Source organism: Penicillium taxi (genome assembly GCF_028828555.1).
Source record: "Penicillium taxi strain IBT 34144 chromosome Unknown utg000001l_segment0_segment0, whole genome shotgun sequence".
Taxonomy (NCBI): domain Eukaryota; kingdom Fungi; phylum Ascomycota; class Eurotiomycetes; order Eurotiales; family Aspergillaceae; genus Penicillium; species Penicillium taxi.
Window position 1 is genome coordinate 687,522 of NW_026643203.1, and position 12,794 is coordinate 700,315.

Here is a 12,794-nt window from a genome sequence, read left to right on the forward strand (position 1 = left end):
ATTCCGGAGATTTCGTGGGAGATTGATCGTTTAAATCTAATTTTTTAAGCCAGCACTTTGACCAGAGGTCCTTACATGTATGGATGTTCTATGTGTAGATAATTCAGGCCTTACACCCATGGACCAAGCCAATGTTTACATTCTAGGGGATGGACCATAAGTTTTCCTCTCTTCGAGCTATCATGAGAAAATTTAAATCGTCCGATCAAATTTCACCTAGGATAGACCACAAATTTCCTACCTAAGTATCCTCGATCTATCCTAAGTTACTTCGCTTCGAGGCCTTACGTTTCTTAAGATAAACTTAGAAAGGTCAAACTAACTGCAAGCAATAATTCATAAATCCGCCATCATTTATACATCATGGATCTAGTGAATGGAGTATTTGAAGATTTTAAGACGATAAAAAAGGCTGTTATCAATATGAAGTGAAGCTTAGTAAATTCTTCAAGGCCGAGGACTATTATAATTACACATACATAGTAATAAGAGGTTCGCTATAATTCTTCATAAAGAGTTACTAGGTTTACTCGGTACCACGCTGGACGTTATCTTTACCTTTATCGCTATCCCATATAGTTACTTTCCCTTCGCTCAACTTAGAAGGAACATAGTAGGAAATAACAGCCCTATTCGAAAAAATCAGCCTAGTTCCTGGAGATAGGTTCCTTGTAAGTACTAAGCATCATAGAATCACCCCCATTACTGTTAACTGATCATGGTTATACCAAAAGAAATTCGCGATAGAGCCGCCATGCCTCCGCCTGCCTTAACTGCTTCTGCCTTAAGCAATAAATCACTGTCACAGTCGAGTCAGGATTCGGGAAAATTTTCATATACAATTGGACTCAAGGTAAAAGAACTCTGCAACAACGTTTGCTGGATATGCGGTGTGAAGATGGCCGTTCAAGTGGCCCATGTTATTGCGAAAGAAGACCAGCAGGTATGTAATCATTTCCTGTCTTCCTGTTCCTCCTAAAAGCTAACAGATCAACAGGTCTCTGTTTGGCTCGAAAAAAGCCTGTTCAACTTTGGATTAACTTCGCTACACAATGCCATCTTACTATGCTGCAATTGCCATCGTGCCTTTGATCGGAGAATCGACCCCGGGGTGATAATCATCCTTTCTGAGCTGCAATACTTTATTGACTTTGAAGTCGAAGATCGGAAGGCCCGCTTCCAAGCCCAGAAATATGGAGCTCTTATTGCCCGGACGGTGCCGACGAAGGAAGATTACAGGGACCACCAGGTCCAGAAGGGGGTCATCCCCGAGGGTACAAACAGCGGCTTGTTCCGCGCCATTTTCCTCTGGGAGGACTTCCCAACCACTGATCGAGCAGACTTGGAAATTTTTCAGCAGCCAAAAATTTGGCATGGTGCCCCCATAGCTACCATCAGAGCGGCGTTTTTGGCCCCTCTCAGGCATCCGAATCGACCGGTTAGGAAAAGAGGTACCGCGACAATTGTCCAGGCTGCGAGATTTATACTCCGACGCAGAGTGGGTGTTAGATGACCTTGAAGGATTTAAAACAAACATCCCGAAAAGAGACCGAGTTGAGGACGAGGACATCAATGACAGCCGCCCTCCAAAGACCCTAAAGACCCCAAGAAAGAGAAATTCTACCACAGGAGGGTCTCAAAGGAAGCTCAGAAAAAGAAATACCACCACTGGAGGAAGAGGGTCTACAAGCACCCAGCCAACCCACTGCAGCAATGCAGTCCAGGAGACTTGGAACATGGGACCAAACGTCACGACGGAAGAAATAGTCCGCCGCTGGGCTCCTTTGATTGAAGTTGACGATTAAGGAATATATCATTTTCTGGTTTCGATTTTCGATTTTCGGTCTTTTTTTCTTTCTTTTTTTCCTGTGCCATGGCCTATGACAATTGTCCTTTATGACTCTATTGTATTTTGACTTCGCCTCAATTTCCTGTCACTCAAATGGAGTATCTTCATTATTGAACCGAATCCGGGTTCAATGGGTAGTTCAGCTCCATGTAGTATTTCTCCTCGTTAGGGCCATCATGGGCTGCGTGTCAGCGTTTATAGAGCATATTCGCCTATCCTGAAGTCGCCAATATAGTCCCAAGAGAAGAGGCTTCAGTAAATAATATGGGATACACTTTCTTTTGAAGACTTGATTTTAAACTTGGATTCCAAAACGACGCCAAAAATGGCGCTCCTATGCAGTGCCATCCAGGCGCCCCCCTTCGTCCTGCGCAGTTGGGCGCTTATAAGCTACTCCTTTATTGCCCCTCTCTCTATGTGCTCACATTTCCCCAGTTCTCTTCTCTTCTCCTACCCCGGACCCCCTAATCAACCTCGCGAACCTTGCGGCTCGTATTTCCAGATTCCACTCCTGGTCATTAATCTTGGCTATTCTAAATGGTAAGTTATACATAGTAAGGGTCTGCATGGAATAGCAGCTTGTGTACGCGATCGCTCCGAGGCCGACTCGTTAAGGTTAATACTACTCACGATTGATTCTAAAGGAGGAAAATAACTATAGACCAGTAATTGCTGTAGCTGTAACGGGCCTTCATATAGAGCCATTTTAAAGCTTATGTACACTAATATGCTGCATTTTTATCTAACAAACTAGGGCTTACACTAAAAACTACACTAGAAATAGAGAATTATTTAGCGCAATCACAGGGTGAAAGACTTGATGAAAAGAGGGTGGAGAGGAGTTTTAGAAAGTGAGAAGACCAGGGACGTGGTAAGCTAAAGGCCAGGCTTCCGTAATTAATATAATTCATTGTCTTGAGAGGCTTTTCGCCAACACATCGAAGTCATCTTAATGATAAGCGTGGAACCAAGTTAACAAGGAATTTCCAGGGTGCAACCGCCCGTCTTCTCCGAGACCCATTCCTGAAGTTGATCCATCGGCGTGCATAGTGCGATCTGCTGGTTGGCATACTGGCCAACCAGGGGAGTAGCAACGGCATAGAGGAGTGTGCAAACCGATCCGTCAAACGAATAGATTCATGCGCCCGAGTCACCAGCCTGACAAGAACTGCCACTTGACGACAATATGCCTCATCCCTCTACCTGGACGGTGTTCATGTCGACCACCTTTTTCTCCTCATCCCATCGCACGTTTGAGGTCATTGCCCAGTTCACACAAACTTGCAAGCTGCAACACTTGCCAACAGTGATTCCCGTCGTCCGCCCAAATTTGAAGTAATAGCCGTCGGGGACAAGTGACCCGAAGTTCAGCATTTGTTCTCCCTTGAGCCGATAATATATTTGTCCGTCTTGGTTTCTCGGCATATCTTCGTTATTCGGCATGCAGTTCATAAAAAGGCCATGGTATCTGAAAAGATCGGTGCTGCTGTGTATCTGTTTCTTGCTTTGGCGTTGGAAGAACTAAGGAAAAGTCGACACCATCCATTGTCGTCCTCTTTCAGCCGCAGACAATCGCCGGCTGAAAGAGGACGACAATGGATGGTGTCGACTTTTCCTTAGTTCTTCCAACGCCAAAGCAAGAAACAGATACCCAGCTTTCGGGTAATTCTCTGGTAGCGTAATCCAGCACCCAAGTTTGAACTGGTCGGTATTTGGATAAGGTCGGATCAGTAGGTGAGAGGTTGAATAAACAAGGCATGAAGGCATGGTCAGGAAAGATGATCTCAACGTGAATCAGAACTCCATTTTTCTTCAGGAATTCTACAATGGCATCCCTGGCTGGTCCTAGGCGTTTAGGGGGCGTTGGAGGCTCAACGAACTCAAGGCCGACATATTCGAATGACAAACGAAGGACGGTCTGGGGGTCCCAATGGTACCCCAACTTGGTCACAGTGTTGACTGCAGCTTGCAAGTAGCTAGCGTCGGGGAACCCATGATCAAGGAGTATGTCGCGTATTTGCTCATACAACGACGTGACCTTCGTGGTGATCTCAGCAGGGGCGGACTGCAGGATCAATGGGTATGGCAGTTCCACTGCCATATCCGTTGAGCGAAAAGGGTCTCCGCGGTAAAGGTACTGCTCAATGGAGATCATTCCGTCGGTCTCATCGGACTCTCTCAATAGATGCCGTCGCTTTCTGGGCGACTGTGGCGGTGAAGAGAGTGCAAAAGGCGACGAGAATACTGAAGTATTCCGGTAGGCCATATTGGAACGCAGACACGAGAGTACAGAAAAAGGGAAGAAAACTGAGATACCAGGGATGATCTGACCGTTTTTTGACTGGAGTCTTTACCAAGTGTTGAAATGGAAACGTGAATGAGAAACTGGAAAGTCTTGATTCTGGAGCATGGGGAAACTACATTGTAGAAGGAAAGACAGACTGGGAATAGTACACTTTGGGCACGCTAACTGTATCACAAGCGCCCTTTGACCTTAAGTACACCGCCCAGCAGAACAAGATCAGAATGACTCCGAAATATATGCATCTTAGAAAAGATGTAGTTTATTTAGTAGTCCCCCAGCGTATTCCGAGCGATGCTTGTAGCAATAGGGAACGAGGTCACGACCGAGGTCATTATACAGAAGAGACACACCTTAGTTCAACTTGGGGGAATCTCTTGACGGCTTTTCGATTTCTCCCGTCGATCCCCCCACTCGAAAGAACACTGCCTCGCAGCGGTGATCGATATTCTGATGCCGCGGATGAAATCATTGTCGCCATTATGTTGGTGACAAAGACCCAACTATCTTCAAGATTACTGGCATGCATTTTGGTCAGGCAACTGTACTGGTCCAGGTCTTTTACTAAAGATAAACCTGATTTAGTAAGTGTCGTGCTCCAGTACACCTGGATGGAGCCTTCACTCCTTCGACTAAACCGCTTGGTCACTTCCGACTAGGAAGGCTTTTCTTTCTCCCTGAGCTTTACTAGTGGGCGAGGGATGAGTGCGTGTCGCGTCAGTCACGCCGGCAATTCTGCTTGGGTGTTTAAATATGCGTGATGAAACTGTATCCTGCCCCGAGACACACCTTCGGCATCAGCTCTGCCTCACATGCCAAAGGGTCTCTCTCGCAAACAACGATCCACCGCATAAACAACCACATCTCTATTAGCTATACTGTACCCTTGCGGTTTTTGGCCTCACAATGCAGCATGGGCTGACACTAGGTGAGTATTTGGTATATTTGCTATGGGCCAGCATCATTGCAGCGTGCATTCAAGGGTCACTAATTGTATGCGGCGGGGCTGGAGAGGCCGACGATGACGACAATAACGGGGTCGATCTGAGACTCCAGGGGCTGTGCAATGTAGATTCAGGTCATGCGGATAGAGAAGACCATGCAGAGGCCTGGATCATCGCGATGTTTCTGCTCCCGGGAGCGACTACATGACGTGGTAGCCAACATTGACCAGAACGACCTTGGCGTTGGATAGAGCGGCATTCTCCGGTACAAGATAGAGAGGGGTATGAGGAAGGAAGGAAAGAAAGAAGAGATCACGGAGGCTTTTATGCCAGAGCAACAGAGGGCGTACAGAATGTTGTATTGGGGCGCTAAACTCAAAACAGTAAAACTAACCGGATTTCATAATTCACAGGTCAATGTACTTCAGAAGACTTCATCTTGGCTAACTGCTTCGGTTTTCAGAAAGTTCTGACTGTCTCGAATGGGGGTTTCGACAGACCTGGAGGATTGGGAATTATGGGGATTTAATGGTTATTTCTTGTGTCTTCCATGTTTCTTGAGTTGTGCTGAATACGCAGGCGAACCTTGGAAGTACATAGGTACTTTATTTAATCTTATTTTTGCTCTGTAGTGATAAATGTTGTAGGTTAAGATAGGTGAATGGGTGCTTTTTGTGCAGATGCCCTCAAAAGGCCACCAGAAGGGCCTTGCAGTAGCGTAAGTGTTTTAGTGTTGATAGATTGGAGTCAGTGGAGAGTGTCCGTCGTGCTAAATGAACACAGGTACATGGATATCAATAGGGATTTGAAAATCCTGAGTGAAAAGTGTTCTCTTGGTAATTGTGTAACATGGAAGGATGGAAGAGTAAGGGAGATTTCCCCAATCTATCTAATTAAGGTGTTAATGCCTTGAAGCATCCAAGATTTCTTCCGTCTGCTCTTCGGGTTGGACTTTTTTCGTCTGCTTCAGTTGAACTTCCTTCGAAGCTTCGTCAAACTTCTCAGCTTTTCCTTCACGGAATGAGTTCCACTGCGCCGTAGTGGGTCGAAGAGTCTTCCCCTCAAATCTTTCAAGCAGTTCCTGGTTTGAATACTTTCGCAGCATTTTGGAATCAGCCTCGAGGATCTTACGCGCCTCCTTCGAGATATGCGCCTTATATTCGACAGCCAGCACATCATCAACCATCAATCGCACCCACGCCATGGCCTTGATAGCTGACTGAGCCATGATAAGCCCAGATTCCTCATAAGCAGCGCTCCAATGAGATACCTGGCGTATCGATCCACCTTCCAAGGCCTCATGAAGCTTTAAGAAGTGGGGACGGAGCGCAGCATGAGTGAACAAACGAAGCTTCGCTTGCAGCTCCTTACCCAGAGTATCCAAGCGGGAAGCGCCGCGTTTCATATTAACATCAAGTCCTTTCAGGCCCATGAGCATTTGGGGTTTTTGTGCGAGAGCTCCAACCAACTGGAGATATCCTTGGAGTACTCGAGGATCGGGAAGAACCATAGATTCACCCATAAGATGCAGAAGTTCATTCGCATTCAAGAGGACTGAAAAGTTTTGAATGTCGCGGCGGCAGCAGGACAAGGCAATGTGGAAAGACTTGCCGCTAATTTGGCCGGATGGGATCATTTGATCGCGTAGGACAGCGACAGCCTTTTTGCTCGATCGCATGACACGGAGAAGACGCAAATATTGATTGATAGCGAGATTGTCAGGATCAATACGGTATGGAGTTTCCTCAACCGTTAGGTGGTTCCAATAAGCAACACCCGCTGCGGATCCTTGAGTCATGTTGAAACAAGCATCCTCGATCAGAGTAAGTTCTTTACTCCCAGGTTTGATGTAAGACAGGTTTTCGTTTCCGGGAACGACAGGTTCAAATAGGGAGTCAAAGTTTTCTTCCTCCTCATCTTCAACTTTCAAGGTCTCTGATTCATGCTGCCGCAGGCTGATCATTTGGCCATCTTCGTTCATAAATGGAACAGTTTCGTCCACGTACTTCGATTTTATTGGCTTTTTGTATTTCCGAGAGGTAGTATCCTTGGAAATATCGGTTGGGGGCTTAGCAAAGAGAGGAATTCCCATAGTCTGGTGATAAAGAGAGAACACATCGTAAAAGTCACCTTCTGTGGCACCGTCAAGCAGCAGCATTGCCATTGCATTCACAACTTGCTCGTCGAGGACATATCCATCATTTGTCCACATATAGACAACATCGGCCCAGATCCTTTTGCCTTCCTTAACCATTTGGGTCTTTCGCGCCAGGATCTCGTCAACCTGCCATGGTTTCATTTTCTCTATATCGGTGCGGGCAGCAAACAGGATAGCCCCCAATATAGTGGTATAAGTAGTCATGTCGGGGGATGCTGCTCCGGACTCCGGTAAATCTGAAGCAATACGCCACATTGCATCCATATCGCCATGCCGCTGGCAAACCGAAAGCATGACGTTGATATGTGTCACATCGAGTTTGACTGAAGAGTTTGGTGCAGAGATCGATCGATAGATCGATTCTGCAAGCTCGATGATATATTGACTTTCACCTCGTGACGGGCAATCGCGGAGACCGGATAGTAAGACGGTAAACGTCTGGGGATTTGGTTTACCACCTCGTTTTTTCATCTGATGGAGAAAACTGAATCAGCATGTCTCTTTTAACATAACGATTGAAAGATGAATTGAACTTACATCATTGAAGAACTTGTAGGCTACCCTCGAATACCCTTTTTCCAGGCAGTATTTTATCAGGAAATTCCATGCTACGACACACTTCACTCCCTGTTTCTGAGACTCTCGAACAAGCGCTGCTGCCTTGGATAGATCTTGGTCTTTTAGCAGTTGTGAGACCCGACTTGCCAGTTCACGAGGGTCAACCAGCCAGTCCATCTCCATGCGCATTATCTGTTTCCTGGGTGATTCCGCTGAACCTGAAGCGATCGCCATAAGCATTTCTTCTTCTTCCCTATTGAACTTTTGGTGGTCTTTGTCGCGGTAGTTCGGAATCCGTGAGGGCTTATGCCGTCCCATATTATTGCCACGACCAACTGGGATCTGACAAGAATTGTCCGAGGTAAAGGAGTCTTCGTCGTTCGAATTGAAGGGTTGTTTATGTCCGGAGGCATTGGTGTATAGTCTGTTATTTAGCAGAGAAGTGCGCAGTCCATGTGGTTGAATATTTGAACGTGAGAGTCGTTGCAGGACTCGACTGCGTTGAGTTCTGCCCAAGACTGAGCATGGGGCCGACATCATGATTTCTGAAAATTGAGTCACCGTGCAACTCAAGCGTGATTCAGAGAATGTCTGGCCGTAGAGATGCTTTTCCAGAGAATCGCGCAGCCGCAACAATTTCTCGGAGATGCGGCACTAGTCTTGATCAGGCTAGATTATCACCCTTATCTGTTAGGCATAATTTGAGCCCTATTTCTGAGGCAACAAGTCATAGCAATGCGGACCGTCAGAGACCCGAACTGGTTGATAGCTAATGCAGTTATAGATTGTGCATTGTGCATAAGGCTAGGGGTCGGAGTTACCGAGTCCCGAATATAAGATTTACCAAGAGGAATAACAGTATTAGTTCACTACAAAGTAGTAGTGGCGTACAAGCAATGATTCAGCGGTCCTTAATTGGGCAGTGATATTACGCTTGATTGGCCAATAGTTAGTTGAAAGTGGAGCCCTGAATCATCTACTATGTATCTATTTACTCTTAAATATTCTAGGGCTTTTGGTTATTTAAAGTTGGATCCCAGCTTTCACCTGTTAAAATTATTAAATTCTTTCATTTCCATTAAGACACTTTAAAATTTCAATATTTTCTCACCAAGGTTTACCATGAGTACATCAGATATCCCCGAGGCAGAGAGAGAACTTCTAGAACAACCGGACCTTGAAAAGCAGTCTACCCTAGGAATCACAGAAGATACCATCGCTACCATCCCCAAATATCCAGTAACAGACATCAGTCTTGGGATTGTTGGCTGGGAAAGTCAACATGATCCTGAAAATCCCCAAAACTTTGCTACAAGCAAGAAATGGGCATTGCTTGGTCTGATCAGTGCCTTTACCTTCATTTCCCCTCTCGCCTCAAGCATGTTTTCACCTGCGATTACGATTGTAGCAGAAGATTTTCATGAGACAAATGAAACGGTTATTGCTTTCAGCGTCAGCATTTTCTTACTTGGATACACGGTCAGTAATGCGCTTCGATACCTTTCTCGACTTGTCTGATCTGATATCTCCCCTTCTAGCTTGGACCACTAGTGCTAGCACCTATGAGCGAGCTATATGGCCGCCGCATAGTCCTAAGTGCCGCCAACTGGTTTTTTATCATGTGGCAAATCGGATGCGCTCTCTCAAAAAACATAGAAACTCTTATTGTATGTCGGCTGTTCGCTGGTATAGGAGGATCTGCCTGCCTCACCATCGGAGCTGGTGTAGTCGCAGACTTGTTTCCAAGAGAGATGCGCGCAAGGGCGACTGCAGTCTGGAGTATGGGACCACTAATGGGCCCAGTTGTCGGTCCAATTGCTGGTGGATTCTTGGGAGAAAATGTTAGCTGGCGATGGATATTTTGGGTCATCCTTATCGCAAGTTTTACCATGCAGATAGGAATTGAGGTCCTCAATAAAGAGACATATGCCCCTATTCTTATCAAATGGAAGACGGCGAAGCTAGCTAAGGACCTTGGTCGCTCAGACTTACACAGTGCCTATGAGCTCAATCGTGAGCCAGCTTCGGATTGTCATCATCTGAAACAGAGTCTTGTGAGACCAGCAAAGCTCTTCCTACAATCACCCATTATGTTCCTTCTTTCGGTCTACATGGTAAGAATTTGACTCAATTTTCCAGAATCTACAAAACTTACAGATAAAAACAGGCTCTTATCTATGGACTTCTATACCTCTTCTTCACAACAATCTCCGACGTCTTCACCAGCGTTTACGGCTTTTCAATCGGCTTATCCGGCCTTGCATATCTAGGCATTGGACTCGGATTCGGACTCGGCTTAGTGCTTGTCGCTTTAACAAATGATCAAATCGTATCGAAGCTCACCACTCAGAATAACGGAAAATTTGAGCCAGAAATGCGCCTTCCAACAATGATTGTCTTCGCCTGTATCTTGCCCATAAGTTTCTTCTGGTATGGCTGGTCTGCCGACAAACACGTCCACTGGATAGTACCTATTATCGGCATGTTCCCCTTCGGTGTTGGCATGATGGGTGTTTTCATGCCTATCCAGACCTATATCATCGATTGCTACCCTGCATATGCTGCATCGGCGAATGCCGCTTTGACGGCATCGCGATCACTTGTTGGCGCAGTATGTTGCTTCCAATTCTTATACTCGGCTTCTTACTGACGCTTTTCTAGTTGCTACCCCTTGCGGGTCCGGCTATGTTTAGGTCATTAGGGCTAGGATGGGGGAACTCATTGCTTGGGTTTTTGGCTCTTGCATTTGTTCCAATTCCCATTGTCTTCAGTAAGTATGGGAAGGCGATTCGAGAAAGGTGGCCTGTAGATTTGGAGGACAAGAATTGAAACTGCCTAGATGGATGTCACATAATTTCAACGGTTTGCAAAGTTGGATATCTCTCTTCGGTAAAATTGACTTTCTCTGAATATAGCATACACCCTTTCGAGAAGCTCAAATTCCATCTTCTATTACATATGCTTGAATTTATCAACATAGTAGCCCGGCCTAGCCCAACTAAGTCATCGTAGCAACAAGGGAATCAATATCAATCCCATCCATAAGCTCTGGAAATTGATTTATAAACTCCTGAGTGACACCCCACCCTTCCTCCTTCATAAAAACATTATAAAACTCCTCCCTGGTAGTGATCTCATTGTCCTCATTTCGCTCAAGAATCTTCTCCCCCCACGGCCAGCGAAGTTTAACACAACACCCAAAAAGCCCGAACAGCTCATCACGATTCTTGTCGTAGATCTGCCATTTCCTAATCAGATTCAGTCTGATCCTGGGCCAGCAGACAAGGTCAAAAATGAGCGGATGAGCTACCCGTAACTGGTCCTGCACAGGTCGCATGAAATCAGGGAGTCGGCTGTAGGTGCTTGGACTTGGGGCAAATATCCATCTGGTAAAATGGTAGGCTAGCCAGCCCGTGGCTAGTTTTTCTGGATCGCGGATTGGCCGCCTGCAGAGGGCTGTGTGAATCATGTTTGCGAGTAGGTTTGTCTTGCTACCATATAAGATGTCGAGGGGGAGGGGGAGTCAGGACATGTTATTATATGGTCTGGATAGGCAAACCAGAAACAGGATGTGGTTTGAATATTAGAAAAGTCATCAGAGTAGAGTGGGAGTTGATTCCAGGATAAATTAGTATTTGGATGTAGCTGTGGAGGTGTGCTTGTCGGTGACGTTGGGGTATTCAAATTGACTACTCTTTTTGGGTTCGAGTCATTCAATATAGGAGGTTTGAGAGACTCATCATGTGATTTTGGATGTGTCCGTCTTGAACAATTCCAATCATCTGGGATCATTTCTTGTGCTCCATCCCACGAATTGACTAGGGTCTTTAGGCTTTTCTGGCGATCTTGGAGAGTTTCATTCTGCTTGCGAAGCCCTTTGATGATATCAAGCAGCTGTTGTACCCCTTTATCGTTGTGATATTGCTCGCAGTGGGCTAATTGCTCCTCAAGCTTTGTTGTGTGGCGCAACTTCTTATCACGAAGATTCTGTTGTGCCCGACGATCTCGGAGCCTTTTCCGTTCAGTTGAGGATAGCTCTGGCATCTTGAATTAATTTAGCAGCTGTTATAGGCTTAGGTGTAAGTACCTAGTCACAAAGGTAGTCTCGAACAATTGCTCGGATTATTTATTTATCCGGTGCATAAATCTTGTGTAGTAGTCTGGTAAATAGTAGATAACTAACTAGTACCATAACCGTTCTTATTGACTTCATTGATCTCAGTGATCTGAAAGATGTCTGCAGACAAGATTTGAATTATTTATTAAGAGTAGATTACACATCAATCTGTGAAGCCCGCTGGTAAACCTCCCAGGATCAAATGCCATGGAATATACTAAGATTTACCTTCCAAGGAATCACCAACTGCCAAGCCAGATAAGATAGAGTCAATATGGACCGGGCATAGCCGTAACACTATACCCTAAACAGTTTGGTGTTGATGGAGCACAGCGGCCCGCCAAACACCCTTACAAGCGCGTACATACTACTAGCTCCCGGGGCCTCAACTTCGGTACTCTCAGGAACGGTTCCAGATATGCGTTAGTTCGGTTCCGGATTTGGAGCTGTCAATTATCTGAGGTCTAAGTATGAAGTACCTAGGTAGTAGGTACTTATAGATCCTACAGGTAGTTATGGAACGTCCTCAGTGACCAGTGGCTTTGCTCTTATGCCGCTCTTACTTTTGAGCAGTGTTATAGAATACTAAATGAGAGTAGCTAGATTTAGCTTACAAGAATGATACGACGGTTCGTAAATGAAAAGTGGATGAAAGATAAAAGGGTGAATTCCTGAAACAAATTGCAACATGTGACGTCGAGTACGATCCATCTTTCGGGAGTAGCAGTTTCAAGTACACTATGTGGAGCGTCGGCCTAGTACCTACAAAGCCTAATGCCGTTTTAAATACTAGCTTATCAGTATCTGCATCTCTTTAACCTTATTCTTCTTGTTAAATGCAATTGGTGGGAATCTATGACGAGATT

General features: G+C 45.6%; 7 protein-coding genes across 7 annotated transcripts; 3 read left to right on the plus strand and 4 right to left on the minus strand.

Annotated features, from left to right (window-relative positions):
* Window positions 1-718: 718 nt before the first annotated feature.
* Window positions 719-1,805, plus strand: N7495_000258 (HNH endonuclease signature motif containing protein; the record flags this gene model as incomplete). The annotated part of the gene is made up of 3 exons (XM_057202928.1): window positions 719-943; window positions 998-1,404; window positions 1,472-1,805. The coding sequence occupies 3 exons, from the start codon at window positions 719-721 to the stop codon at window positions 1,803-1,805; spliced, it is 966 nt and encodes a 321-aa protein (XP_057067001.1).
* Window positions 1,806-3,040: 1,235 nt separating this feature from the next.
* N7495_000259 (uncharacterized protein) lies at window positions 3,041-3,274 on the minus strand (the record flags this gene model as incomplete). Its single annotated transcript, XM_057202929.1, has 1 exon — window positions 3,041-3,274. One exon carries the CDS (start codon window positions 3,272-3,274, stop codon window positions 3,041-3,043), a length of 234 nt encoding a protein of 77 aa, XP_057067002.1.
* Window positions 3,275-3,407: 133 nt separating this feature from the next.
* On the minus strand, window positions 3,408-4,115 carry N7495_000260 (uncharacterized protein; the record flags this gene model as incomplete). Its single annotated transcript, XM_057202930.1, has 1 exon — window positions 3,408-4,115. One exon carries the CDS (start codon window positions 4,113-4,115, stop codon window positions 3,408-3,410), a length of 708 nt encoding a protein of 235 aa, XP_057067003.1.
* A 942-nt stretch (window positions 4,116-5,057) lies between these two features.
* Window positions 5,058-5,303, plus strand: N7495_000261 (uncharacterized protein; the record flags this gene model as incomplete). The annotated part of the gene is made up of 1 exon (XM_057202931.1): window positions 5,058-5,303. One exon carries the CDS (start codon window positions 5,058-5,060, stop codon window positions 5,301-5,303), a length of 246 nt encoding a protein of 81 aa, XP_057067004.1.
* A 693-nt stretch (window positions 5,304-5,996) lies between these two features.
* On the minus strand, window positions 5,997-8,129 carry N7495_000262 (pentatricopeptide repeat-containing protein; the record flags this gene model as incomplete). The annotated part of the gene is made up of 2 exons (XM_057202932.1): window positions 5,997-7,724; window positions 7,791-8,129. The coding sequence occupies 2 exons, from the start codon at window positions 8,127-8,129 to the stop codon at window positions 5,997-5,999; spliced, it is 2,067 nt and encodes a 688-aa protein (XP_057067005.1).
* An 804-nt stretch (window positions 8,130-8,933) lies between these two features.
* Window positions 8,934-10,461, plus strand: N7495_000263 (uncharacterized protein; the record flags this gene model as incomplete). Its single annotated transcript, XM_057202933.1, has 3 exons — window positions 8,934-9,290; window positions 9,383-9,903; window positions 10,038-10,461. The coding sequence occupies 3 exons, from the start codon at window positions 8,934-8,936 to the stop codon at window positions 10,459-10,461; spliced, it is 1,302 nt and encodes a 433-aa protein (XP_057067006.1).
* Window positions 10,462-10,809: 348 nt separating this feature from the next.
* Window positions 10,810-11,855, minus strand: N7495_000264 (bZIP transcription factor; the record flags this gene model as incomplete). The annotated part of the gene is made up of 2 exons (XM_057202934.1): window positions 10,810-11,302; window positions 11,371-11,855. 2 exons carry the CDS (start codon window positions 11,853-11,855, stop codon window positions 10,810-10,812), a joined length of 978 nt encoding a protein of 325 aa, XP_057067007.1.
* Between the last annotated feature and the right edge of the window lie 939 nt (window positions 11,856-12,794).